At 28.0% G+C, this 26254-nt stretch overlaps 1 protein-coding gene across 3 annotated transcripts in view; it reads right to left on the bottom strand.

Annotated features, from left to right (window-relative positions):
* The window catches only part of LOC109004516 (probable disease resistance protein At4g27220), a 963953-nt gene that overhangs the window by 5540 nt on the left and 932159 nt on the right, over positions 1–26254 (bottom strand). Inside the window, exons 1-3 of one of the 3 annotated variants that reach the window (XM_035693282.1) lie at positions 7005–7176; positions 2996–5887; positions 335–727 (exon numbers count right to left, since the gene is read on the bottom strand). In XM_035693282.1, the coding sequence (XP_035549175.1) occupies positions 335–727; positions 2996–5767 (3165 nt within the window). In that variant the 5' untranslated portion in view covers positions 5768–5887; positions 7005–7176. Of the gene's footprint in view, positions 1–334; positions 728–2995; positions 5888–7004; positions 7177–26254 lie in introns of those variants that run through there. The other 2 variants (XR_004802254.1, XM_035693283.1) reach the window with 2 other exon arrangements.

Consider the following 26254-nt stretch of genomic DNA (forward strand, 5'->3'; position numbering starts at 1 on the left):
TATACGAAAAAAATTTGATTTTTTAATAAAAAAAATAATATTTACAATCATGAAATGTGTAAGCATTGTACATTACTTTTGAAAAAAGTAAATAAATATAGAATACATATGAAAAATTAATATTCTAATAATAAACCACTCTTTCTTAAAAATAGTGCGCATGCATCTCTAATCCATTACTATATCTAATATCACTCTTTTTAATAATAAATTTTACTATTTTTTAAAATAACTGGACAATAATTGTACCATTAATCCAAAATAAATCAATGAGCAGTTCTATTGCTCTAAATTTTAAGATAGAGAGAGGTTGATCGGACTATTACGGTGTTACCTCATCAACCCCGAAAAGTGTGCCTCCCTGCTCATGTAATTCCTTAGATGACGACGATTCCAAAGTACGCACCCCTTGAAAAAACCACTTGAGTTTTGGCAACCCTTCAAGACTTAGATAAGTTAGGCTAGTGAATAAAATCCTCATTGTTGGATCCGTCCCATCTTCTCTCTGGACAATTTCCTCCAGTACCTCACAATTTCTTATCTCAAGAGACTTCAATTTCGATAGACTTGTAGCCACTGCAGCTACTGGAAACAAACTTTTCAAATTCTCACATCTATCAACACATAAATCAAGTAGATCTGGAAACCTGGAGATTTCTTTACTCCAAACATGCTTTATTTTGGGCAGACGTTTCAGCTGCAGGGTTTTCAAACTAGGGAATGAAAGCTGCAGGATTAAGTCCATCATGTTAGTTAAAAACTCAAGATTTCAGTACTTTGAATTTGAAAATAGGCAAAATTAAACAGGGGAACAAGTGTATTATTAGCTATACTTTTTTATTATTGGAACAACTGTTGAGAATTAAGTTCCAACTAATTTGAAGGATGCACATGTCCTTGACAAAGCTTTTTATGTGTATTTCATATAACTCGAGTAAAAGTTTACTCAAGGAACAGTTTCCAGGACGATAATTCCTAAAAGTTATTTACACTCAATAATTTAAACTTTAAATTTAAACAAAAATATGCCAAATTCCATACATGCACAATGGGTTTTTTTATTTGAAAACTGTTTTAGAAAAGTTCCATCTTATTTTCTCAAATCTAAAATTTATGACTCAAGATTATGGTGTCTTGAATCTCTGGTGTAACATTCTCAAGGCTTTTGAATCTCTGGTGTAAAATTCTATTTGGATTTTGAATTGGATTTATGGTAGGCAAAGAGGGCTTAAAATAAAGAAATAACAAAATAAATTTAAAATTATTATTTTTATAATTTAGCTAAAATGATAGATGATCTAATGTGACTGACTAAAATAATAAAAAAATACATAAAAACTTTAAATAATGAAGAACACGAAAATATTCAAATGCTTAATATGGGTGTATATTATTATTTTTTTTTTATAAACATGATATATAGAATATGGAGAACGGAGTATTTTTTTTTTTAATAATTATTATATTATGATTAAGTATACCATTTAAAGAGATTAATTAACTAAATTCATCAACTTAATTCTGAAACCCGAGAATTGTTTGGAGGTCTTTACTCCATACATACTTTATTTTGGGTAGATTCCCTAGATTCATATGTGTCAAATTAGGAAAGGCAACCTGCATGATTAAGTCACTTGTTTCAATTAAAAAACAAAAAAAAAGCCACTTGTTTCATGCATGTTTAGGTCTTGTCTGAAACTACCTTAATTTATATCATCTAATCATTACAAATTTTTTAAATTTTTAAATAAAATACAATAAACAATCTAATATTTTCAAATCTAAAAAATAATATATATTAAAAAATAATATTTTGACAATATTTTAATCAACTTTTAATTTTCATCTCAATTATTATCATCTCAATTCACTATTAAAAACAAAATGAGTAGTGCTAAATGTTTTTTTTTCCATTCATTTTTTATATCTTTAAATATTTTAAAAGAATCATAGATTTAAAAAATATTTTCTTAATCATTCAATTAAAAAAAAAAATTGTTGAACCCATCATCGACACCCAAGTCCCGACCACTTTAGCTTTTTCCTTAACAAATCCACAAGAGAGAATCTATAGATAGATATACATAGAAATTTCATATGAAAAATGATACTTCCTCATACAAAATGTACTGATAAAGTAGTGTACGGATTAGTGCTTTTTTAAAAAAAATTAATTTGTATGTTTATTATTTAATATTTTTTTAAGAAATTATTCACAAAAAATGTTCTAATAAAAACAACCGAAAAATATACGCACAGATACCCTTTTAAGTCCCTATTCTCGTTTGACGTAGCGTCATCTCATGTGGCAAAATAAAGAGGCTTTGTAAGTATGGTATAATTATTTAAAAAATAAATAAATAAATATGATATAGATATGAAAAAAATTAATTTTTTAATAAAAAAATAATATTTATAATCTAATACGTAAACGTCATGCACTCATTTAAAAAAATTAATAAATATAAAATACATATGAAAATATTAATTTTTTAATAATAAATTTCACTCTTTTAAAAAAAATACACAACATTTTTCCAATTCATAATTATATCTAATATTACTCTTTTTAATAATAAATCTTATTATTTTTTACAATAACTGTATAATACTTATATAATACAGGATTATACGTATCATTACTTCAAAATAAATGAATTGTGAATGAGCAGTTCTATTTCTCTAAATTTTAAGAGAGAGAGAAAGAGAGAGGCTGATTGGACCAATCGTCGAGAATGAAGTCCCAACCAATTTCGACAATGCTTTTTTTTTTCGTACTTCATATAACACAAGGAAAAATTTCCAGTACCAAAGCATATATACCGTACGATAATTGCATGCGCCTCTATTAGGCTGTGGCAGAATGCAATTATAGATTGGGGGCAGGGGATGCCAATTGGCATCGGGAATGTTTATGATTTATAGTATGGTATATATGCTTTGACACATTTATAAGACTAGTGTCGATGTGTGTGGTAATTACTGTCTGATGTACCTGATAATGTAGAAGTGGCATGTGAAGATCGTGGTTGCCCTCTGCAATGATTTGCCCGCAATCAGTCATAAATGAACTTCTTGTGCTTAAGAAGCTCACGAGCTCTGGAAGGTCCTCTAGCACCAAGGTTTGCAGCTGATGGAACAATACTACATCTCCATCTTCTATTCCGTCTTTTTCTTCTTTCACAACTATCGCTCCCATGCTGTTGCATCTTCTTATTTTCAATTTTTCAAGTAGTGAAAGGCCTCTAACTATGGATGATGAGAAGACAAATCTTAATTTTTCACAATTTTCTAACTTCAAAACTCTCAAGTTTTTAAAGGATGTCGATGGAAGTTCGCCCTGACATATTTCTTCCAATTTAATCATATTACTGAGAATGAATGTCTCCAAGGTAGGAAACACAACAACTGATGTGCTCAAGTTAACGATATACTTAAGCTGAACACCATTATGTATGCGGAGATACTTCATTTGTTGAAATACTTCTGTATCTGTTTCGGGTATGACACTCATAACACCATTCAACCGGCCCTCTAAATGAAGAATTTCCACTCTATTCGATGGCATTTTGTTCCAAAACTCTGATTGAATGCTTGAATTCAACTTGAGTTTTAGTGTTCTTGAGGATTGAACATTGTCAGACCAGTCCCAGACATCTCCTATGCATATTTTGTATCTCACCAACTTTTCGAAATTGAAGTCTTTCGGTAGTTTGCTGACATCTGGAATTTGTATCTCTAAAGTGTTAAGATTTGACAAATGCTTTAGCTCAGCAAGGCTGGCATTTTTTCTTTCATCATTGAGACCTTCAACCTCCCATTGCACAATGCTGTTTCCCATATACAACTCTTCTAATTTGACCAAGCTTGATATGACATTTGGAGGAATCATCTCAAGTTTGTAGCATTTGCTCAAATCTAACATCCGCAAACGAACCAACGACCCTATTTCTCTAGGCAATTTTGAAATTTGAGAGTAAAGAAGACTAAGAACAACTAAATTCTTGAGTTCTCCAATACCAGATATGTCTTCCAACATACAATCATCCAGACATAATGTTTGTAGGTTTCGAAGGACAAGAAGAGACGAAGGAAGTGATGTAAGTCGCATATTTGTCAAATCCAAAACTTTGAGCTTTTCCATTCCTTGAAACAAAGTGTTCGGTATTTGCGAAGAACTTTTAGAAGAAATATGGAAGAATATTAATTCGGGACATTCCAATTCCATTTCATTGGGAAGTTGTTCAAAAATAGAGAACGCCTGGCATCTTTTGAGTGCATCCACATCCGGCCATTCTTTTAGCCCACCACCGTCTCTCATGACAAACATATTACGTTCCTTTGATGCAATTATTATAGCGACATCACGAACAAGATCATGCATACAAAATCCATCAGAACGTTCTAGCAGTAGACAAGAGTCTTTTAGTTTACGAAGTAGTGTATCTTGCGTGTCTCTGGCTTCTTCTAATGTATTAATGCCATGAGATAAACCATAACCATAAGAGTATATCAGCAAGTCGCGATAGAAAAGGAAGTAAGGCAACTGTGCACAAAGCAAAAAGAGGGACTTTAACTCCGGAGATTCAAGATTGTTATAACTCACCTCTATTGGAGAATATATTTTTCCCAACATGCCTGTGATGTTTTCGGGAGCGGGGGTTTTTAGTCGGCGCAGGGTGTCCTTCCATTCACCTAAACTCTTATTTTTTAATGCCTTTGAAACTATTACAAGTGCAATAGGAAGACCCTCACACTTTTTAGCTATCTCAGTTGCAATGCGTCTCGCTGCAGGCTGATCTTTGAAAGAATCACCCGCAATCTTCTCAATTAAGTTAAATGCTTCTGCTTCCTGTAAAATTTCAAGTTTAATATCTTTTCGGGCACCCATTCCACAAATTAATACATCACGATCTCTGGATGTCATTACTACCTTGCATCCTTCGGAAGGAATTCCTATTTCCTGTAAATCAAGTTCCTTCCATATATCATCTAGGATAACAAGTATCTTCTTGTCCTTTGATAGCCTCTGATTCAGCTGACTTGCTCTCCCTTTTTCAGTTTCTTGATCAAAATTTAGACCTAGCGTGTATGCAATCTCTCCTTGAATTCGCCTTACATCTGGGCTGTTTGTCACAAATGCCATAACCACCTCATTGAATAACTTTTCTTCCCTGGCTTGTCTGGCAATTTCTTTCATCAGAGTACTCTTTCCAACTCCAGGCATCCCCCACACCCCGATCTTGTCGATATCAGCATTTCTCAATGCCTCCATAATCTCCTTCACCGCAGTCATTCTCGACTCCATGGCCATGTAATCCTTGTTTCCTGTCATCTCCAATCCTTCTAGAGGAGGATGATGCCCAACGTTTACAAAGTTTTCATTTTTATGATATTCGTCAAGAAGTTGGGCAATATTTTCCACCAACTTCTTTGCTTCCCGACTTAATTGATGTCGATGTTTCAAGTTTAGGCATGCCGCATTAGAGCTCCTGTTACGTGCTTCTTCATCGATTTTGCTAAGTTTCGTGGTGGCCTCATCTACCTTCTCCAACCACAATCTAACAATTACTTCAATTTCCTGGCCGTTTCTTGAAGCAGCAGCAATTGTGTGTTGCACCTTGTCCTGAACAGCCCGCAATGTCTTTTCCTGATTCTTCAGATTCTCCATGACGTTGTTGTAGTGAAATGAATGGCATAGCCATTGTCCAACAGGTGCAAAAGTGTACTCTACTATTTTCCCTGCAATTTGAATAACGATCTCCATTCTTGTTCCAGTGGCTTTTTGAGTGAATGTTGGTAGCAAGCAAGACACCTTCAGGAAGAACAGAGAAATGATGTGGTCACCCAAAGTCGGTGACAGATCCTCCAGGCAGAACGTTGTGTGCTGCGCATTCAAATTTGTGTACACATCAGGAGCTAGTAAGATTATTAAAGCCGTCACTACAATAACTTTTGAAAACCAAATTGGAAATATGACTGGCAGATAATGGTGGAAAAAAAGGAAACCTTTACAACCATTAAATAAAATGAGAGTAACAAAAAATAGAAAGTTTCAAAAAGACGCATGAAAGACGGGAAACCATATTAAGGTCTATTTGGAGAGCGAAACTATTTCAATCTATCTTATTTAATTGTTATAATTTTTTTATATTTTTAAATAAAATATAATACATAATTTATTTTTTTTAATTTTAAAATAAAAATAATAATAATAAAAAATAATATTCTAATAATATTTTATTTAAACTTTCTATCATTTTATGCTATTTCAACTCATTTCTCAAACTAGACCAAAATAAGTTTTGATTTGATTTTTCACTCTCACAAGTCGTTGGTGTCCATCGGTGGCATTGTTGTAGCCCTTGTGGGTGTCATGCTATTTGATAAATAATATTTACTTATCATTCTCATATCTCATATCACACATAATTTTTTTATTTTTTTATTTTTTTTTCTTACCAAATATGTAATGTATAAATGATGTAGAAAAGAATTCAATTAATTTATAAAAAATAAAACCAAATTTAAAATAAAAATAAGTATAGTGTGTGAGATGATTTGATCTTACATAAAGTTTTGCTAGTCATCATCCTCACACGATACTTGTTTTTAATTTTTTTAAATTTTTTCTAATATCTAAAAAAAAGTTCTAATTTTTTCTAATATCTACACACGGAATATCTAATTTTTTCTATAATTTCTCATATATATATTTATTTATATTCACTAAATTGTTATTCGATTGTCTCTCTATATTTTTCTTAACTTTTTATGAAGCAAATATATCGTATTTTTTGGCTGATTTTGTTAGAGGACTATCTTCTAAGACTCCATCACTTTGACCTCAAACATCCAATCATAAATTAACAGAGCTTTACTGTTGGCTCGAGAGAAAAATCAATGCACTTAATCAACGTCCAATCATAAATTAACTACCACACAAACCCAACCTATATCTCAACCCACCTAATCAGATAAAATCACATAGTGTTGTCCCTTACCTTCAACCAGTGATGTTCGGTGCTTGTAGAAAAAGATCCAACGATCCAATCTAAAATAGAGAGCGAGCGCGCAAGAGGGAGTGAGTTCTAAGAATCAGCTGAGAGTGTCAAGAGAGTGAGACGGAGAGAGAGAGCAACGAGAGAGAAACAAGTCTGAGAGTTCTAAAGAGTATGGACAGCTTCGAGCGAGAGAGAAGAGGCAGCCAATCAGGTATCGGTTATAAATTATAATGTGTGGAATGGTTATAATACGTTTTCGATTTAAAGCCAATACAGGTCGGGTTGAAAAAACAGAGAAGGTCGGGTGAGCGATATTAAAAATAGTATTAAAATATACAAATCTTTAACAAATATATAGTTACGTCATAAATGATAATGATAATGTGATAGAATGACCGTTATATTTAATATGTAAAATTTTAAACTCTCTTTAATTTATATTTGTGCTTTTAATTCCTCGAAGGGAATAAATGATTAGGATAAAACTGTGGTATTAAAATTGATTGGTGGTGCACGTTATGAAAGTCGATCAAATTAATAAAGATATATATGCACAAAAAATAAAAAAGGTGATTTGAATTTATAGATGAGTTGATATAGTTTACGAATAATAAAATAAAAGTTAAATTTTTGATAGAAAATATCGGAGAAAAAAACACTTTCAAACATAGTGAAAAAAGTGGACTGAAAAACTGAGTGAGCAAATGATAAAAATGAATAAATACGAGATCTATATAAAAAGAAATTTATTTTTAAATAATAAATTTTATTTTTTTTTTAAATGACAATATGATATTTACGTATTATATAATTATATATAATATTATTCGGACAAAAATAAACGTGTCATGAGACCCACCAGAGCAGTGCGTTCATTTTTGCACATGGAATAATCATGGATCACAACCAATATGGTAAGCCGTACGTCTGCACATATATCTCTTCATAACTCATTATAGAAATTAAAAACTTTGTTAGCGTACAATTATTTAGAAACAAATGCCTACAATTATTTCTTAATCTTTGTTAGCGTATATGTGTTATGTAACTCTCACAATGATTTTGAAAAATCTAAACATAATATAGTCTTGTTTATTAAAGTAAGTTTTAAATTTTTTTAATAAAATATTATTAATTATTTGTGAATAAAATATAGATTTGATGAGTAAATAATGACTATTTTAATGAAGCGTAAGTGTTGAGACCTACCAGAACAGTACTTTCATTTTTATACATGGATCACGACCAACATAAATGAAAATGTAATCCAATAAATTAAAGTAATGTTATATTTGTTAAATTTATTTTATAATAAAAATAATTTTATAAATTAATATAATTATTATTTTTATAAAAAAAATTTATAATTAAAATATTTCTCCTATTGAAAATTCAAGGACTCAGAAACTCGTACGAGAATTTAATTTATTTGAAAGCTAAGAATTACGGAGGAGGCCAATGAAAAGAAGATAACAATAAGTCAATAAGAATTAGGACGTGGCCCCAACCATACTGCATGTGCATGATTCCGCCCATGAGTGAAAAAGTAAATCAAAGATGACAATAGTGCTGTCAGATAAAAAGGATGGATCGATATATAATGAGTAATTCTACGTGTATAATTATGAAATGTATAATTATTACATAATTATTTTAAAAAAATAAAATTTATTATTAAAAAATTAATTTTTTTTATATATTATATTTTATTTATCTGTTTTAAAATGATTATGTAGTAATTATATAATTCATAATTATAAGTATGTATTCTCATATATAATATCGGAAGAAAAAGCAGTCGAATCTCTTTATCTTCATCTGCCTCATGCATGTGCATAGCTATCAAAAAGTAAGACACGTGGAAAAAGAAGCAGTAACTATGACAGATGGTCATAAATGATATTAATGACCCACCAAACTGCGTTTTCATTTATTTTTCACTGTCACACTCCGTACGTGGTTGGGTATCCATCGGTGGGCAGTCTCCTTTGACAGATGAGAACTGCTACACTCACAGAAGATTTCCACCGAAATCTTCTACCGAAAGGTAAATGGTTTTTTTTTTTTTTTTTTGCTTTTTTTTCAATCATTTTTTTAAACACTTTAAATATTTTTAAAAAATATAAAAAAATCATAAATTCATTTAAAAACATTCCTTAATCACTAAGTAAAAATAAAAAAATATAAAATATAATTTCGGTAGAAATTTTCGATAGAAATCTTCGGGAAGAATAGTATTTTCCTTGACAGATTAGCTAAAACATGTGTTTCTATGAAAAAAATTAAAAAAATATATATTTATAATTATAAATTATATAATTATCCTATAATCATTTTAAAAAAATTAAATAAAATATAACTATAATTATCTGAATTATATAACTGTTATGTAATCATAATGTTTATATATTTTACAATTATATATATAATTATTTTTTAAAAATATTGCTAACCTAAATTGAAATTAAAAAAAAACAATTAAAGGGTTAAAATATATCTTTTAAATACTTATAATTTTAGATTTTTAAAAATATGATTATAATCTTTAAAAAATTAAATAATAGTAATTTTTATTTCAAAAAGAAATTTTTAATTGTTTTAAATAAATATAACATTTTTAAAAGTATTTTGACCCTATAGTTATGAAATAATGAATAATTGTATAATTTATACCTTAAGTTATATTATTAAATAATTATTTATTATTTTGTAATTGTATGATCAAAATAATTATGTGATCAAAATATTTTTAAACATGTTATATTTGTTAAAAAAATTAAAAATTATTTTGTAAATTTGAAATAAAAATTATTTAATTTTTTAAAAATTATGGTCATATTTTTAAAAATCTAAAATTATAATTATTTAACAGTTATATCAATATTTTAACCCATTAATAGTTTTTTTTTTAAATTTCAATTACGTTCAATACTATTATAGTTTTATAAAATTTTTTATAAAATATAATAAATAATTAATTTTTATAAAATTTAAAATAAATTAATATTATAATAATATTTTATTAAACTTGGATCAAAATCATGAACGGAATGAAAGGTAATTTTCGCAAAATGCCGACAATTGATCAAATGAGAAAGAAGAATGATTATTTAGCTAATCTGTCAAAGGAGACTTTCCACGGATGGATACCCACTCTCGTACGGACTGTGACAGTAAAAAATAAATGAAAACGCAGTTTTTCAGTTTGGTCGGTCATTAATATCATTTATGACCATCTGTCATAGTTAAGAGTAGTAGTACTACAGCCCCGCTGGAAACTGTGTTTATCTTTATCTTTATCTACGGACCCACCAAACTTAAAAACTGCGTTTTCATTTATTTTTCACTGTCACCGTCCGTACGTGGTGGGTATCCATCTGTGGGCAGTCTCCATTAACAGATGGACGCTGGGAGCTCCCGCTAACATATAAACACATGTGTTTATACGTGTTTTTTTTTTAATATTTTTGTTTTTTACCTTTAAGATTAAGAAATTTTTTTTTTTATTATGTTCTAAATTTATTTTATTTTTTAAAAAAAATTTATATAAAAAATAATTTTAAAAAAATATATGTAAAATAATATTACATCCGAGCAGAGCCCCAACGGAGCTGAAGCGTAACCCTAAGCTGAAACAAGTGTTAATCTTTTGGGACTATTCTGTCACCCCACTCTTACTATTAGAATTACCGCCCAGTGATCTTATTTTTTTTAATATATTTAAATATTTTTAAAAAATAAAAAATATATATAAATACACTTAAAATTACTTTCTTAATTATTAATAAAAAACAAATTTGACCAGCGATCAAATGAAGCGGTTAAAGTGGAGAGACAAAGTAGTTTTATTATTTTCTAGATAATGGAATCACAACTCCTCTCAATTCATCTTAACTCATCATTACAACTTTTTCAAATTTTAACACAAAATATAATAAACAATTCAACTTTTTCAAATCTCAAAATAATAATAATAATAATAAATAATATTCTAACAATATTTTATTATCTCAACTCAACTTAACTCAACTCACTTCAACATCCAAACGCAACCTAAGAGTATTGGTATTGACTTTATTAAAAATTTAACCAGATGAAAAATCTAACCTAATGTAAAATATAATGAATTTCATTAAAAGAGAGTTGTATTTGATTAACCAAAGAGATAAATGTGAAACTTTAAACTACAATAAATGTATATGCTTCTTCAAATTTGAAAGGTTACAGTTCATTTATCAAATCTATTTTTTATTCATTTTGAATATCCAATAATTTTTTTTATTCATGTTTAATCTCTAACGGTCTTGTAATAATAATGTGAGAATCAAATTAAATTATTAATTAATATATGATTAATATAATTATAAAATATAAAAAAACAAATAAAATAGCTAATTCAATGTGGAGTTATGGATAATCAAGTTTTAGATATATAAAAAATATGTACTTTTCATCAAAATTTAAAGATAAATTTGATGAGTCAAATACTAGTGCTCTAAGCGTAATTCAAATTAAAAAAAAATAGTTAATGGGTTAAAATAAATCTTTTAAATAATTATAACTTTACATTTTTTAAAATATGAATATAATTTTTAAAAAAAATAAATAATCATCATTTCTATTTTAGAAAGTACTTTTTAAACTTTTTTTTTTCCAAATAAATATAACATATTTAAAAGTACTTTGACCATATAATTAGCAAATAATAAATAATTTTTTAATAATATAACTTAAGATATAAATTATAAACCAAAAGGTATAAACTATATGTTATATTTCCTACTGCAATCTTGATATGTGCAAAATGATACTTGAAAATATAAAAAGCTAAAGGATTAAAATATAAGATTTCCTCTCATCTTATGTGTTTTTGTTTCTAATCTTTTTAATAAATTAGGTGTCACATCAAGAAGAAAAAATTAATAGTATAAATTAAAAGACATAATAACATTACTCATACAAATAAATAAAATGCTAGTTTGTCCCTAATTTTATCCAAAAATTTGATTGCTTTTTAATTTTAATTTTTTTTAATTTTTATATCAACCTAATTATCCAACATAATATAGCCTTGTTTATAAAAAATATTTTCTGAAAAATATGGACATATAGCCTTGTTTACTAAAGAAATTTTAAACTTTTTTTAATAATACCTTGTTGATTATTTGTGAATAAAATATAGATTTAATGAGTAAATAATGATAAAATTACTGTAGTTCAAAATCTAAATTAAAAATTTTTAACTAATCCAATATAAATCATTTATATAAATTTTAATTAACATTTAACTCCTACAATGCCAATACTCAAGCATCCCATTTTGAAAGTGAACCGAAATTTGAAGTTATTTCTCTACAAGTCTTGGCCATCCAAAATCCAAATTGGGTTACAGCATTAGTATTGGTTTATGTATATATATATATATATAATAACCTCTTTTGTATATCTATTTTATCATTTTAGCAAAATTTTTATATTGACTTATGCATATTTTAGACAAAATAATAATAAAATATTATTATTTTATTATTATTAATTTTTTGCTAAAATTAATTATATATATATTTTGCAATTAGCATCCACTACAAATATTTGACATTAATAATACAAATGTAATAATAAAAAATATAATTTTTTATATATTATATTAAAAATATAATAAAATGAAAAAAATATATATAATATATTATAATAATAAAATGAATATCCAAGTGAAGGTTTGTTGTGTTGTTGAAAGAGTGAGAAAATGAAAGGATTGTGAGAGAGAGAGTGGGAGGAGTGATAAATAATGATTAAAATATGATTTGTAGGGTGAACAGTGGTTATCCAAATTTGGAAAATTATTGTTTATAGGTAGCTAAATATTTAGATATGCATAAGCCAATGTGAAAGATTTAAGAATCATATTATGTAAATATAATTTTATATATTTATATGTATTGACCAATGCTAATGCCCTTAGGTGGTCAAGTCGTCGCAGATGATGAAAGCATTGTGACAACAACAGTGTAGCCCCATCAAATCAACCGGCATTGTAAAGCCAAGGGGATTAAGATAAAATTGTGGTATTAAAAAATGTCGATGGAACAAATTACGAAAGTTGATCATAGGAAGATATGCACTACAATTACGGGTGATAAACGGTCCGATCGGGCCGGCCGTTTCGGTCCGGATTGTCGGTCCGACCACGGTCCATGGTTTTTCCGGACCGGACTGGACCGAATGAAAAAAAAAAAAAAGTTATATATATATATTTTTTATATAATAATTATACAATTAACAATATAAAATTTTAAATATGTTATTAATACTTGTTAATATTCTATAAATTAACAATATTTTATATATATTTTTATACAACCTATCACTATTAACAATATAAAATTTTAAATATGTTATTAACACTTCTTAATATTCTATGAATTAACTAATATATAATATCAATTGGTTAATTATATAGTAATTATATAAATTAATAATATAATTTTCATCTAATTTATTATCATTGACCATATTAAATATTTTTTTATTGAGTTTGTTACATAATCCACATTAATAAGTCACTTAATTTAATTTAGTATTTTAAATAATTTTTTTATTAATTATTTAAAAAAATGAAAAATAAAAAATTAGGTCGGACCGACTGGACCGGACCGGATCCTTTGGACGTTCGGTCTGATCCGGTCCGGAAAACTGATGGACCGAAAATATTCCATTTGCAGCCCATATCAGAGAAAAAAGCAGGGCGTAAGAATGACTGAGTAAATGAGAAAAATAAGTGTCATGAGTTCCACCAGAGCAGTGCGTACATTTTTGCACGAATAATTATATACACATAATATATTATACAATATATTATATAATAATATTATAAAATAAGAATATTTTTATAAAATAATATTATTTTTATAAGATATTTTATAAAAATATCATACATTTAAAATATAATTATATAAAATATTGTAAAAATATTATGTGTAAATCGTTTATCTTTTTTACACATGGATCACGACCAACATGAAATCTTGTAGCTAGGACCTACATCTGCACTTATATCATCTCTTCAGAAGTCATTATAGAGGAACTATAAAATTAAAGAAGTCATTATAGAGTTTTGAAAGATTATATGGATAGATTAAGCTTATATGCCGCCGTAAGAAAATAAAAGATTATATGAAAAATTAATAAATAATAATAAAATATTTTGTATATAATAATAAAATAGTTTGAATTAAGATATTTTATGAGATTTTAAAAATAAATTAAAAATTAAAAAATGTTTAGAATATAATTTTTATTTTTATTTTTATTTTTTAATATTATTTTATTTTAAAACTTTAAAAATTTAAATTATTTTTATATTTTATTTAAAAATTTATATGACTATCCAAATTAGGTAGGTGGTCAATTCGTTCAAATTAATACTCTGCACGACCCACGACAAGAGACCTACGCCCTCCTCACAAATTCTACAATGAATTCTGAAGAGATATATCGTATATTGTGCAGGTCTAGAATCTACCTACAAGATTTTATATTGGTTGATCCATGTGCAAACCTATTTGCTACTTTGGTGGGTCTTATGACACTTATTTTTGTCATGGGAGAGATTGGAGTTGGTCGGGTGTCACATGGTCTTTTATATCGACAAATAATGAGCTGCCACGTATGATTTTGAGTAATATTGAGTATACACTCACATATGCAGCATATCACAATTTAATTTCTTGTGTCCTTTGACCTAGATCTAGGGTTGAGCAAAAATCTGACAATCCGATTTTGAATTCGACTCCGCTCTGGGTCCTCTTTGATTCCGACAAGTTGGAGTTGGAGTCGGAATTTTTTTCGTATTCGAAATCGGAGTTGGAGTCGGAGTCGGAGTCGAAGTCGAAGTCATTGAAGAACTGACTCCGACTCCGACTCTACTCCGATTCGCCTCCGATATTCTGCCTCCACCTCCGACTTGGCCCTCCTAATTAATATTTATTATATAGAATACATCTAATAAAAAAGGTAATATTTATTATATAAAATGCTTACAATAATATAATTTGTTATATATTAAATTATTTGATATTTATACGTTACAATGTTTGAATGGTCAAATTAGATCTCGAACATCGGTAATGCATCGATCCCAGTGGTCAAAGTCGGCATTAGAAAAGCTTGAATGACAATTAATAACTGCCTACCTTCTCTTTTCCAGTTTTCCTGATCCAGCTACCTAACTTCCCAGCTATCACCCAGAAAGCACGTTACACGTACAATTAATAATAATAATAATAAAATAGGAAAAAGCTTCGTAGTCCCTCCCTTTATTAACTTATGGGAAATGCTATATCTCCCGCTTGGAGCTCCCGCTGGAGATTAGTGTATTTTTTATGTGTTTTTTTTTAAATTATTTTTTATATAGATTTTTTTAATAATTTTAAATATTTTTAAAAAATAAAAAAATTTAAAATATTATTAAAAAATAATTTCTTAATCACGAAGTAAAATAAAAAATTATAAAAAAATATTTTTTTATTTTACTTTGTGATTAAGAAAGTATATTTTAATGATTTTTTTTTACTTTCTAATTAAGGAAGTATTTTTAATGATGTTCTAAATTTATTTTATTTTTTTATAGTTTTTTATTTTACTTCATGATTAAGAAAATATTTTTTAATATATATTTTTTTACTTTCTGATTAAGAAAATATTTTCTGAATGATGTTTTAAATTTATTTTATTTTTTTAAAATATTTTAAAATAATAAAAGATCTATATAAAAAATTACTTAAATAAAACACATATAAAATAACACTACACCCCAACGGGAGCCCCACCGGCGGCTGTAGCATCATCCTTAACTTATATATTAGAGTTGGAAAAGTACACTATGCTGCCCAAATCATACCGTTCAGTTTGACCGTTCCAATTTTTTTTTTTATCGAATGATGAAAAAAATAATTTTAAATATATTAATATATATTTTTTTATTTTTTAAAATTTTTTAAATATATTAAAAAAAATTAAAATATATGCAGATAGATCTTGTACTGCGCAATTGAGATCAACTTAAAAATCAAATTCGCAAATAAACATAAGCTATTTATCAATTTCTGATAATTTATGAAGCATTTCCTTTGCTCGGATGGATGTAGCTACGTAGCTATCTCAGCAATTTCTAATTTCTTTACTTTTCTATTGTTTCTTTAATTTTATTATTTAATTTTATATTAATTACAATACTAACTTTTCCATTATTATCATGATTCATCTACTCATCTCAACTCTTACACTCCCCTTATTATTTAAATGACCTTTTGTTGCATAAAAAACCATTCGATTTTTCAATTTCCCAAAAGGTCTTTCATGTAAGTTCCTCACAAAAATCAGGATTGTTTTTCTTTTTTCTTCTCCTATATATAATAAATTTAGGGGTTTTTTTTTGCACGCTATATAATATATGTTTAAATTATTTCTGCCTTAAAACCGATCAATAGATGTAAAATATCATACATATATTTTTGAAAATAAGACAGTACTACTTCAATTCATGGAGATTAATTACGATGCGACCACCTCGATCATCAATTGTGTCGTTTAGTTACCTAATTGTATAACTTTCTAATCTTTATTTGCTAAAGTTCATTAATATACCACTGATTTCAATTTTATGCGCGCGGCTGCCTCACTACTCAGAAGTAATAAGTACATCATAAGGACGCGGCCCCAACCATGATTCCGCCTGTGAGTACCCCGAGGTACTCAACTCCTATCTTCAGCTAGTTTTGTCCACGCCCTCCATCATCGATCGTTGGTTAAACTATCAAATTCATCTAAAATATTATAAAAATAAATTGATGAATTATCAAAAATTTAATAAATAAAAAACATATTTTAGTATATGAACATAAACATTTATAACTTTCAAAATGTGAAACAAAATATTTATTTTTAAAATAAAGAATCAAAACATGTTATAAAACATCAAGTAAAAACTTTCAAAAAATAATTTTATTTTAAAAATCTTTTGGCATATCAAATAGAGTACAAAAGTTTTAGATTATTTCACATATTTAAAATATAAGAAATTAAAATATTTTCATTTAATCAAAACAAAAATATTTTAAATCTCATATTCACTCTTTTTTATAATTCAGAAAACATAATGTTAAAATAAACTTATGTTTATATTAGTTATGGTAGAAAATATTTTATTTTTATATAGATTTCATGAATATACAGAACACATATATAATATTGTTTTCAATTTTAGACACGCGTTATTTGGACATACCGGCACATAACCTTAACTAATTGGCTAAAACATGTGTTTCTATGGAAAAAATTAAAAAAATATATATTTATAATTATAAATTATGTAATTATCATATAATTATTTTTAAAAAATTAAATAAAATATAAAATACACATAAAAATATTAATTCAAATTTAATTTTTTGATTTAAATTTGAATTTCAAAATTAATTCACAGTTACACATGTGAATTATATAACTGTTCTGTAATTGTAACGTTTATATACTTCACAATTATATATAAAATTATTTTTTTAAAATAATACTAAGCGTAATTGAAATTAAAAAAAAATTTAATGGGTTAAAATATATCTTTTAAATAATTATAACTTTGAAATTTTAAAAATATGATCATATTCTTTAAAAAATTAAATAATCTTTATTTTTATTTTAAAAATAATTTTTTGATTTTTTTAAATAAATATAACATTTTTAAAAATATTTTGACCAAATAGTTATGAAATAATAAATAATTATTTAATAATATAACTTAATAAATAATAAATAATAAATAATATGATTATAGTAGAGAACGAATTGAAAATATCGTTCATAATATTTTGGAATTCACTGGGAGCGTTTTTAAGGCCGAAAGGCATGACGTTCCACTCGAAATGACCAAAGGGGGTAACAAAAGCAGTCTTATACCTATCTGACTCGACTATTTGGATTTGTCAAAAACCGGACTTAAGGTCAAATTTGGAGAAGACCACTGCATCACTCAACCTATGAATTAAGTCTTGCTTATTGGGAATAGGATACCTAATCCACTCTAAGACTTTGTTCAAGGGTTTGTAATTGATAACTAGACGAGGGGTACCACGTTCTAGTTCTGCATTTTTCTAAACATAAAAGGCAGGACAAGACCAGGGTGACTTGCTTTTCCTGATAATGTCTTTATTCTAAAGATCAAGTATCTCCTTTTGACAATATTCCAGCGTCTTTCTATTCATTTGAACAGAATTAGCTTTAGTTGGAATACTGGCTTCAATAAATCCTTTAATGTATGGGAGAGAAACTATGTGTTTCTTCCTATACCAAAAAACATTGGGTAAATCAGAACAAACATCTGTTATTAAACGTTTGTTAAAATCATCAATTTTTGAAATCAAAATGGAATTGGATAATTGTTCAGAAATCTTTCTGTACTTGATTTCCTGTTGGAGGAAATTCAAATGTTTTTGTTTTGCTAAAAACAAAGATTTCTTACTCTTATCCGAATCAATTTCAAAACGAGAAGCAAAATAAAATTTTACTTTCTGGCCGAAAGGGTCGGTAGTGATACCGTCTTTCTCAGTCATGAAAGGATATAAAGAAGAGATAAAAGGGATTCCCAAAATCACTTTGTCAGACATATTTTTGACTAAAACAGAGGGAATCCGAAAACAAATATTATCCTGGCAAACATGAGCATTATTGAGCTCATAATTAATGGTCATCTTAGAGCCATTTGCCGAGAATAATCGTTCGGTTGATTTTTCAAAATACTTGCTAGGAATGAGTCCTTCTTGAATGCAATTCAAGTCTGATCCGGAATCAATCATAGCAACAATAGAAAATTAAAAATCATGAGCAACAATAATATTAACTCGTGAAAACCATTTAGGAGGAATAGTATGACGAATTAAACAAATCTGGTTGTCGGCAGGAGAATCCTGTTGACTAGAACCATCCTCAGTTTGCTCATTATCAGAAGGAATGTCTTGATCAAGTTGTTTGTCAATCTTGATTAATAAAAATTCTTGTCTTAAAACTTCGTTCTCAAATTTGAGGTTGTTTATTTCAGATCTGAGATCTACAATTTCTTTTTTGACAGAATTTATTTCAAATTGTAAATCAGAAACAGAAATATCCTTGGATTTTTTCTTTGAAAATCTTTCCAAGGTTTCTTGAAAATTAACCCTTTGATTAGAGGGTTTTGGATCTTTACGAACCATTACCTTCTTTAGCTTTAGGAGATATTCTTCCTTAAGCTCAGGGTTAGTAACTTGAGAAATCAAGGTCAGCAAAAGATTCTCCTTTTCTTCATCCTTAGTCAAGACATTGATTGTCTTGCTAGGAGGCTTACAACAAGTAGAATTACAATTACAACCTAGCTTTAAGTCAGAAGGATCAGGAGTTAAAGCTTCAGAGTGATATTCTGAATCACTAGTGCTGTACTCAAGAATCTCCGATGATGAAGACGAATCTGTTTCTAGGAGTCGAAACAGTTCTTCTCTATCATTGGGATTGATATCCATCTGGCTAAGCTTCTTTTTAAAAGCTTTGGCTTTCTTAGGACATTTATCAGCAAAATGTCCAGCTTTGCCACATTTATAACATTTTCCAGAAGAATCATCTTGGAATTTTTGAAATTCTTTTTCTTAGAAAATGGTTTGGAAAATGGTTTTTTATAAGTTTTCTTATAAAATTCATCACGGGGTTTTCTCCTGAAACCACCATGAGGTTTAGTAATTTAATGTTTTCTTCTAGATGGAGCAATACTAGGAAGGTCAAATTGTTCACAAAAAGTTCTCATTTCGTATTTGGCTTTCTTACTATTTCTCATCTGTTCACGAAGCATTCTTTGATCATGACACATACTAATGCCAAGTTTCTTAACAATACTGAAGATATCACCATAAGTGTAATCCTCATAGTTAAGTAATCCATCAGCACCAGTAAGTTCTTCATTGACTTTATAAGCAAATAGTCGAGGTAATCCATCAATAAATTTCTCCTTCCAGTAAGGCTTTTGACTATCGTCACGAAGCATTACTCGAGAAATAAAAACATCTTGGTACCACCTATAATCTGACATCTGATGACATCTGAGATTATTCAACTGGTCGCTCACACGACTGGTTACGTTAGATGGTGTCCCAATAAAATGTTTTAAAATAGTGAAAATCAAAGTGTTGATACTATCAGGATGTGCCATCCCAATAGTTTCATCAAAAATAGGTAAACCTTCCTTATTGCATTTTACTGCATGCTGGATGGCTTCCCTAGCATCATTGGTAAGATACTTGTCCCACCAATTTCTTAAAACACCGGTAAAACCTTGTGTTAAAATAATAACAATATCTGGTTGTCTAATGTTATTGTTGATATAAGCATTAACAACCATTGACATTTTACTCATGGTATTGATGATTTCTTGTTCTGAGAATCCATCAATATTCCATTCGTAAACTTTGTCAGCAGAGTAAGAAGATTGGTTTTGAAAAATTTTTTCTTCAAACTGTAAATCAGGAGGTGTAGGCCTGGAGTACCAATTTTTTGTCAGACTCATAGGTTTGAGTCCTTTTGAAGAAAATCTGGCAACTTCTAGGTTTTGAAAATTCTTTTCAATTAAATCAATATCCTTGTCTTCAGAAACAAATCCATCACCATTACAGTTAAGAGTACTGGTAGAAGGTTGTTCTTTTTTTAGATCAGCAAGCAATTGATCAATTTTGTCTAAAGTTTTGGCCTGTTGATTTTTAAAATCAATTTTTGGCCTATCTTCAGGAAGACTGATCAAAGGTTTTTCAATCTTTTTCTTTGGCTGATCTTTAGGGAAGACCAAAGGATAATCATTTTTAAAAATAGGAGGAGAAGTAAAAACAGGCTTCTCAACCTTTTCTTCAATCCGATCTAACTGATCTCCGATCGTTCGAAGAGCAAGATTCGCAAAATTGTTTTGGGAAATAATCTTTTTTGCTTCTTTCAGAATCTTGTCCTTTTCTGGATCTTTCGAAACAGCAGTATCAGACAGTTTGAAAGGTGAAGCAATTACTTCCGATCCTTTAAAAGGAATAACAACTGTCTCCAAAGGAGGATGACTGGATTGAATCACAGTCCTTCCTTCTTCCTTGACAAATTCATTTTTAACAACATTCAACGTGTTTTTTGTAACATAAGTATTTTCTGCAAAGTCTAGAAGAGAAATATGCTGTTGGAGCCTATTCATTTCTTCCTTCCATTTGCGTTTGACACGTTGTTTTTCTAAATCCGAAAATTTTGCAACATAGGCTTTTCGCCTTTGTTTGTTTTCAGAAGAAGCAAAATCTTTTAATAAAGCAGGTAAATCGATTTCAAAAGGTTTGTTCAAAACATTTAAACTGTGATGAACAGGTGCAAAAACAGGTGCAACAGGGGCTTGCATATCTGAAGCAGTTGGAGACATAGAAGACGTATCTTCTTTGTCGGCTTCTTCATTTATGTTCTGGTTTTGTGAAGAACCAGTTTCTCCTTTTGCTGAATAAAAAGCAGAAGTAACTTGAGAGGAAGTAGAAATTCCTTTCATTTTTAAAGCAGGTTTAGTAGGTTGGGCTGTTCTTACAGAGTCCTCAAGAAATTGATGGAGATTGATATCCTTTCTTGGGTTGTTCTGAACAGGACCAACAAAACTAGATCTGGAACCAGCAAAAGAATTTCTTCTTCTACTACTGGAGGTTTCAGATTTATCAAAAGAAATTTTAACATCTCCATTGACATATTGCTGGATGATGTCAACATCAGCACCCGTAGCAATATTCCTTGGAGGCAAGGGCATTTCTTGTTCCAAAATCCATTCATTAGGAAGAGAAATCTCATCCCAATAAATCCTTTTTGGAATTTTAATATCCACATCTGAAGAGCTACTCTGGATCAGAAGAGTATGCTTTCCAGAAGGTTTTGCAATGGCTTTTGGATCTAAATTCGTTTTTAAAAGACGATAATAAATCCTGAAAATTAAAGCAAGAGGTTTACTTCTTTCAATCATATGATATCCAGAAGTTAAAACATTCAAAATCAAACATTTCAAAATATGTTTGTCAGTTAAAGACAATGTAATATTTGGAAAACAATCAAAATGGACTGGTCCTTCAGTAAGAGAAGATTGAACCATTCCAAGAATGCTATCCTCAAACCCGAGGAATCTGCCATCTCTTAAATAAAAAAGAACAGAAGCATTGATGCCTAACCTCGTTAAAGGTTTAGCAGCAATTTGTACAGAACCTATATGAATATATTTAAATCCCTCATTTTTGTATTTTTCAATATCTTTGCTATCAAGAAGATAACATTTTTCATGAGATTTAGATACACTATAGGTTTGTTCGACTGTTCGAACATTCAAAGTATGTAAAAAAGTATTTTTCAACCAAGTGGTTTTGTAAATAGAAGATGGTTTAATATCTGGGATCTTCCACGATCCTAGATCAGGAGATAGCTCTTCTCCATAAGAGCAATCCTCTTCATTCACAATATCAGGAGGCAAAGTCGTCCTGGAACTAATTGAGGAATTACTCCTCCTCATCCTAACAGGTTTTGATCCTAATCTACAGGGAAGGTTGCATCTCAAAGAGGCTGCGAACTTTACCTTGACTGGTTACTAGTTCCACCCAGTATGCCCTGGACGCCTACCCCGGCTGAAAATGGGACTTATAAAGGTGCTTATAGAAACACAGACACGACACTGAACCACCTAATGCAGAAACTCCCGCACCCGGTAGAAGATGATCAAAACAAGATAGAAAAAGCAAGAATAATATGCAACATTGGAAACGAATTGAAAATATAGTTTTGGAAATAATAAATAATTATTTAATAATATAACTTAATAAATAATAAATAATTTTTATAATTTATACCTTAAGTTATATTATTAAATAATTATTTATTATTTTGTAATTATATGATCAAAATACTTTTAAATATGTTATATTTGTTAAAAATATAACATATAGTTTACAAAAGTTTACATAAAATTTATTTATTTAAGATTTTCTCAACTACACGTGCATGATTCCGCCCGTGAGTGAGAAAGTAAATCAAAGATGACAATAATGGTGTCAGATAAAAAGGATGGATGGATGGTATCGGAAGAAAAAGCAGGTAGAGGCAGTCGAATATCTTTATCATTATCTGCCTCATGCATGTGCATAGCTATCAAAAAGTAAGACACATTGAAAAAGAAGCATTAACTATGACAGATGGTCATAAATGATATTAATGACCCACCAAACTCAAAAACTGCGTTTTCATTTTATTTTGGAAAAGAGCTTTACTACACAACCTCTACCACACTCCACACTCTACACTTTTTTAAATTTTTTAAATTTTTAATATTTTTTTTTAAATTTTTTTTGAGTTTATTCTTTTTAAATTATTTCAAATTTTTTATTCATTATTCATATAATAAATATTTAATAAAAGAAAAAAATAATAAAAATTAAAAATAATGTGGAGTGTGGAGGTTGTGTGAATAGTAGGAGGTTGAGTAGATTTTTTGTTTGGAAAATGCTATTCCTACAGAAATTTTTCACCGAAAACTTCTACCGAAATTGTATTTTATTTTATTTTTTTTTTAAATTTTTACTTAGTGATTAAGGAATGTTTTTAAATGAATTTATGATTTTTTTATATTTTTTAAAAATATTTAAAGTGTTTAAAAAAATGATTGAAAAAAAAGCAAAAAATAAAATAAAATAACTTTTGACTTTCGGTAGAAGTTTTCGGTGAAAAACTTCTGTAGGAATAGCAGTGCTCATTTATTTTTCACTGTCACAGTCCGTACGTAGTTGGGTATCCATCGGTGGGTAGTCTCCTTTGACAGATTAGCTAAAACATGTGTTTCTAAGGAAAAAATTAAAAAAATATATTTATAATTATAAATTATATAACGTATAATTATTTTTAAAAAATTATATAAAATATCAAGCACACATAAAAAAAAATTAATTCAAAATTAATTTTTTGATTTAAATTTGAAATTCAAAATTAATTCACAATAAATTATGTAACTATTATGTAATTACAACATTTATTTATTTTACGATTATATGTAGAATTATTCTTTTAAAATAGTGTTAGCGTGATTGAAATTAAAAAAAAAAAGTTAATGGGTTAAAATATATTTTTTAAATAATTATAACTTTAAATTTTAAAAAATATGATCATAATCTTTAAAAAATTAAATAATCATTATTTTTATTTTTAGAAAATTAATTTTTTAAAATAAATATAACATATTTAAAAGTATTTTGACCACATAGTTACAAAATAATAAATAATTATTTAATAATATAACTTAAGGTATAAATTATAAAACAAAAGTATAAGCTGTATGTTATATTTTCTACCGTAATCTAAATGGTACTTGAAAACATAAAAAGCTAAAAGATTAAAATCTCATATTTCCTCTCATCTTTTATGTTTTTGTTTTTAATTTTTTTAATAAACTAGGTGCCACCTCAAGAAGAAAAAGATATTAGTTAAAAAAAAAAAAAAAAGATCTAACAGCATTACTCATATAAATAAAAAAAAATACCAGTTTGTCCTTAATTTTGTCCATAAATTTGATTGCTCGTGTATTTTAATTTTAATTTTTTTTAAATTTTTAAATGGACCTAATTATCCAACATAATATAATCTTATTTATAAAAAATATCTTCTAAAAAATTTGGACACAATATAGTCTTGTTTATTAAAAAAAATTAAAATATTTTAAATAAAACCTTATTGATTATTTGTGAAGAAAATATAGATTTAATGAATGAATAGTGACTCATCAACTTTAAAAATTCTTTTAAATTAATGTAATTCAAAATCTAAATTAAAATTTTTTAATTAATTCAATATAAATCATTTATATAAAATTTAATTAATTTAACTAGTACAATGCGAATACTCAAGCATCCCATTTTGAAAGTTGAACGGAAATTTGAAGTTATTTCTCTACAGATCTTGGCCATCCAAAATCCAAATCGGGTTAGGTGGTCAAGTCGTCGCAGATTATGAAAGCGTTGTGACAACAACAGTGTAGCCCCATCAAGTCATTATAGAGTTTGGAAAGATTATATGAAAAAAGAAGTGAGCAATAGGCAAAAATAAGCGTGTGAGACCCACCAAATAAGTACATCATAAGCGTGGATTCTAAACTCATCTTAACTCATTTTAATTCATCATTACAATTTTTTTAAATTTTAATATAAAATATAATAAATAATTCAATTTTTTTAAATTTTAAAATAATAATAATATTAAAAAATAATATTTTATCATGTCAACTCAATTCACCATCTAAACACAATCATAATATCGAAAGAAAAAGCAGTCGAATGTCTTTATCTGTATCCGCCTAATGCATGTGCATTAGCTTTCAAAAAGTAAGACACATTGAAAAAGACAAAAAACAAAAGCTGAAAAAGAAGCATTAACTATGACAGATGATCATAAATGACTACGGACCCACCAAACTGAAAAACTGCGTTTTCATTTATTTTTCACTGTCACTGTCCGTACGTGGTGGGTATCCATCTGTGGGCAGTCTCCATTGACAGATGGACGCTGGGAGCTCCCGCTAACATATAAACACGTGTTTATACGTGTTTTTTTTTAATAATTTTTTTTTTTTTACTTTAAGATTAAGAAATTATTTTTTTTATTATGTTCTAAATTTATTTTTATTTTTTTTTAAATCTATATAAAAAATAACTTAAAAAAATATATGTAAAATAATATTACATCCAAGCAGAGCCCCAACGGAGGCTGTAGCATGACTCTTAAGGTAGGTTTGGAGGGTGAGATGAGAATTTTATATTTTGTTTTGAAGTTTAAAATAATAAATTTTAATATTATTATTATTTTGAGATTTGAAAAATGTGTATTGGGATTTGAAAAAGTTGATTATTTATTATATTTTATATGGAAATTTGAAAAATGTGTAATGATGAGATGAGATGAGAATTTTGTGTTTTGGTTTTGGCCCCAAACCTGTCCTTAGTTGAAACAAGTGTTATTCTTTTCGAGTGAGGCTAATCTGCCGTCCCACTCTTACTGTTGGGATTATCGCCCAGTGATCTTTTTTTTCTTTTTTTTTCATATTTTTTTAATATATTTAAATATTTTTAAAAAATAAAAAAAATATATAAATACACTTAAAATTATTTTCTTGATTATTAAGTAAAAAATAAATTTGACCGGAGGTCAAATGA

The sequence above is a fragment of the Juglans regia genome, chromosome 8, assembly GCF_001411555.2.
Source record: "Juglans regia cultivar Chandler chromosome 8, Walnut 2.0, whole genome shotgun sequence".
Lineage (NCBI taxonomy): Eukaryota > Viridiplantae > Streptophyta > Magnoliopsida > Fagales > Juglandaceae > Juglans > Juglans regia.